A 2,470-nucleotide genomic window follows, 5' to 3' on the forward strand; every position below is an offset into this window, starting at 1 on the left:
ATTGAATTGATATAATGATGTAAATATGTAATGAATGTATGTATTGCTGAAGGTGAAGCGATATAATACTATAATGAATGTATCAAATGTATGAATCGAGATAGTCGTATGGTGTTCAATTGTTTAAACTTCAAATTGCTGCGTTTTTTGTTTGTTTAGTGAACTAGTGAAGTGAAGTACTGAATTTTGTATGTTGTATTGATGATTTGGTGTTTGCCATTAATTAATTCATTTGTAAATTTGGTGATTGAATGAAGTTGTTACTTGTTATCTGCCCTGCTCATAAATCTTAATTCAAGTTGGTTAATTGTGTTAGTAAACCATTTACTCATTTGCAGATAACTATGTCATTTGCAGATAACTAGGTCATTTTAAGCGCTAGGCGCTAGTGATACTCTGTATATAATTATGAAGGTAAAAGTGTTGGACTGTGAAGTGTGCTGCTTTATTGAAAATTTGAAATGATGTTCTTTAGTTTGGATACTATTGCTCGTTTAGCCAGAAAAGAGATATTAAGGCTATGTGAAATTGGGATTTAGGATAAACTGTACAGCTTAAGGTTTGAGCGTGTGTTACAATGTGACCGATATTCTCTTGCCGTCCGTAGGACTATTTCGGAAGGCCAATTTCGAGTGCTCCTGATGCTTGGTTTGATGTGGTGGAACGATTTTCTAACGATCGTAACAAGGCTTTAATGTATGTATTTTTCATGGAGGAACAAATTGTTATTTATATTGCTTAATTGTCCAACTTTGATGTTGTTGATCACTAATAAATTAAAACTCTGTTGTTACAGACATACGGAAAAAGTTAAGCATTGTCTTAATTTGGGGTCATATAATTACCTCGGATTTGCTGCAGCCGATGAATACTGCACACCCCGTGCTATTGAATCGTTGAAGAAATTTTCTACAAGCACCTGTAGCCCACGTGTAGATGGAGGTGCTTATAATGTTTTTAATATTTTCATTGTTTTTTGTGTGGACACTTGGTTTGTGGATCGAGTGCCATTATATTAGCTAAGGCTGATTTATTGCAGGCACTACTGTACTGCATTCTGAATTGGAGGAGTGTGTCGCTAAATTTGTGGGAAAGCCTGATGCTTTAGTCTTTGGGATGGGTTATGCTACAAATTCTGCTATTATACCTGTCTTGATTGGGAAGGTATGTTTATATGCTTATAATTTACTTCAAATGTTTACACTACCCATGTCAAGTGTCATGAATACTAATGTTTTCATATTCATCAACAGGGTGGGTTGATTATAAGTGATTCTCTTAATCACAGTTCAATTGTTAATGGTGCTCGAGGATCCGGGGCTACGATTTCCATCTTCCAACACAATAGTGAGTTCCTATCTTAGTTTTTATAATCTAGTTACAGGGCTTATTGAAGCGCTAGCATAAACAACTCAAGGTCTATGGCATGCCTTGATCATATGTTAAATCTAGTCAGCCACATTATATTGAATTTTTCACACTGTTGTCATCTATTTCTTTTATTTATTACATTTTCCCCTTTGCCTCATTATTCCTAGCTTTTACTTTTTTTTTTCTTGTTAAACTTCTTTGAAGTTTAAAAATATTTAAAAAAGGAGGTATTGTGCCAAAAATTATTATTTTAAAAAATACAAGTTTGTCTGCTAAAATGACGTGTCTCGTGTGCTTGAGGTTCACCTCTTTGCCTTGTGCAAGTTTGGTATACTAGTATGATGAGATGAGTTCGCCCTTTTGTAAAAGCTAGTCACTTTCTTTTTCCTCTTTATCTGGCGTGCTTTCTCTTAACTGAGAAGTGCTATCTGATGTTTTCCAGTTCCATTTGTAAATTTGGTGATTGAATGAAGTAGTTAGGTATTAAGGTTCAACATTATCCCACAGGTAACTAGGTTCCTACTCGCATAATCATTTTTCACTGTTCTATGGGTAGACTTGAAGTTGTTGAAGCTGCGGAAGGAGTTCTAATTACCTTCATAATTTGGACAGGTTAAGGCAGTAAGGCTTATGGAAGGGCTATGACGATTTATTGCTAATGAAGATCTATTATGCAAAATTAGTAGTACTAATTGCCGCCATTTGGCCGAGGAGCTATGTTTTATATCGAGTTATGTTACAACTTGGTTTCTATTTTTGTTGATAGGTTAGTTGTCTTAATATATTTGTATCTTTTCGTAATTGACTTTAGATAATCGATTGATTGTATAAACATATTTGTTGATTATTGAATCATCTTTTGCATTTGTGATCATGTGTAGTAATAATGTATTGGGTAATAATATAGTAATATATATATATATATATATATATATATATATATATATATTTTTTTTTTATAAAAATAATAATTATAAACATCGGATTTTTATAAAAAACCGATGTCTATGTTTTACAATAGACATCAGACTATTTAGATATCTGATGCCTATGGCAAAGAATGGACATCAGACTTCCAAAAAGGCTGATGTCTATATGT

At 33.2% G+C, this 2,470-nt stretch overlaps 1 protein-coding gene across 1 annotated transcript; it reads left to right on the forward strand.

Annotated features, from left to right (window-relative positions):
* The first annotated feature begins 408 nt into the window (after positions 1 to 408).
* On the forward strand, positions 409 to 2,226 carry LOC141628656 (long chain base biosynthesis protein 2a-like). Its single transcript, XM_074441763.1, has 6 exons — positions 409 to 414; positions 608 to 696; positions 797 to 942; positions 1,040 to 1,164; positions 1,254 to 1,347; positions 1,984 to 2,226. The coding sequence occupies exons 1-6, from the start codon at positions 409 to 411 to the stop codon at positions 1,986 to 1,988; spliced, it is 465 nt and encodes a 154-aa protein (XP_074297864.1). The 3' UTR covers positions 1,989 to 2,226.
* The last annotated feature ends 244 nt before the right edge of the window (positions 2,227 to 2,470 follow it).

Source organism: Silene latifolia, chromosome Y (genome assembly GCF_048544455.1).
Source record: "Silene latifolia isolate original U9 population chromosome Y, ASM4854445v1, whole genome shotgun sequence".
NCBI classification, from domain to species: domain Eukaryota; kingdom Viridiplantae; phylum Streptophyta; class Magnoliopsida; order Caryophyllales; family Caryophyllaceae; genus Silene; species Silene latifolia.

What these genes read in the sequence shown, in the direction of transcription:
- LOC141628656 (XM_074441763.1), top strand. An exon ending in GATCGTAACAAGGCTTTAAT is followed by an intron (nt 697 to 796) that starts GTATGTATTTTT and finishes CTGTTGTTACAG; the next exon opens with ACATACGGAAAAAGTTAAGC. An exon ending in TACCTGTCTTGATTGGGAAG is followed by an intron (nt 1,165 to 1,253) that starts GTATGTTTATAT and finishes ATTCATCAACAG; the next exon opens with GGTGGGTTGATTATAAGTGA.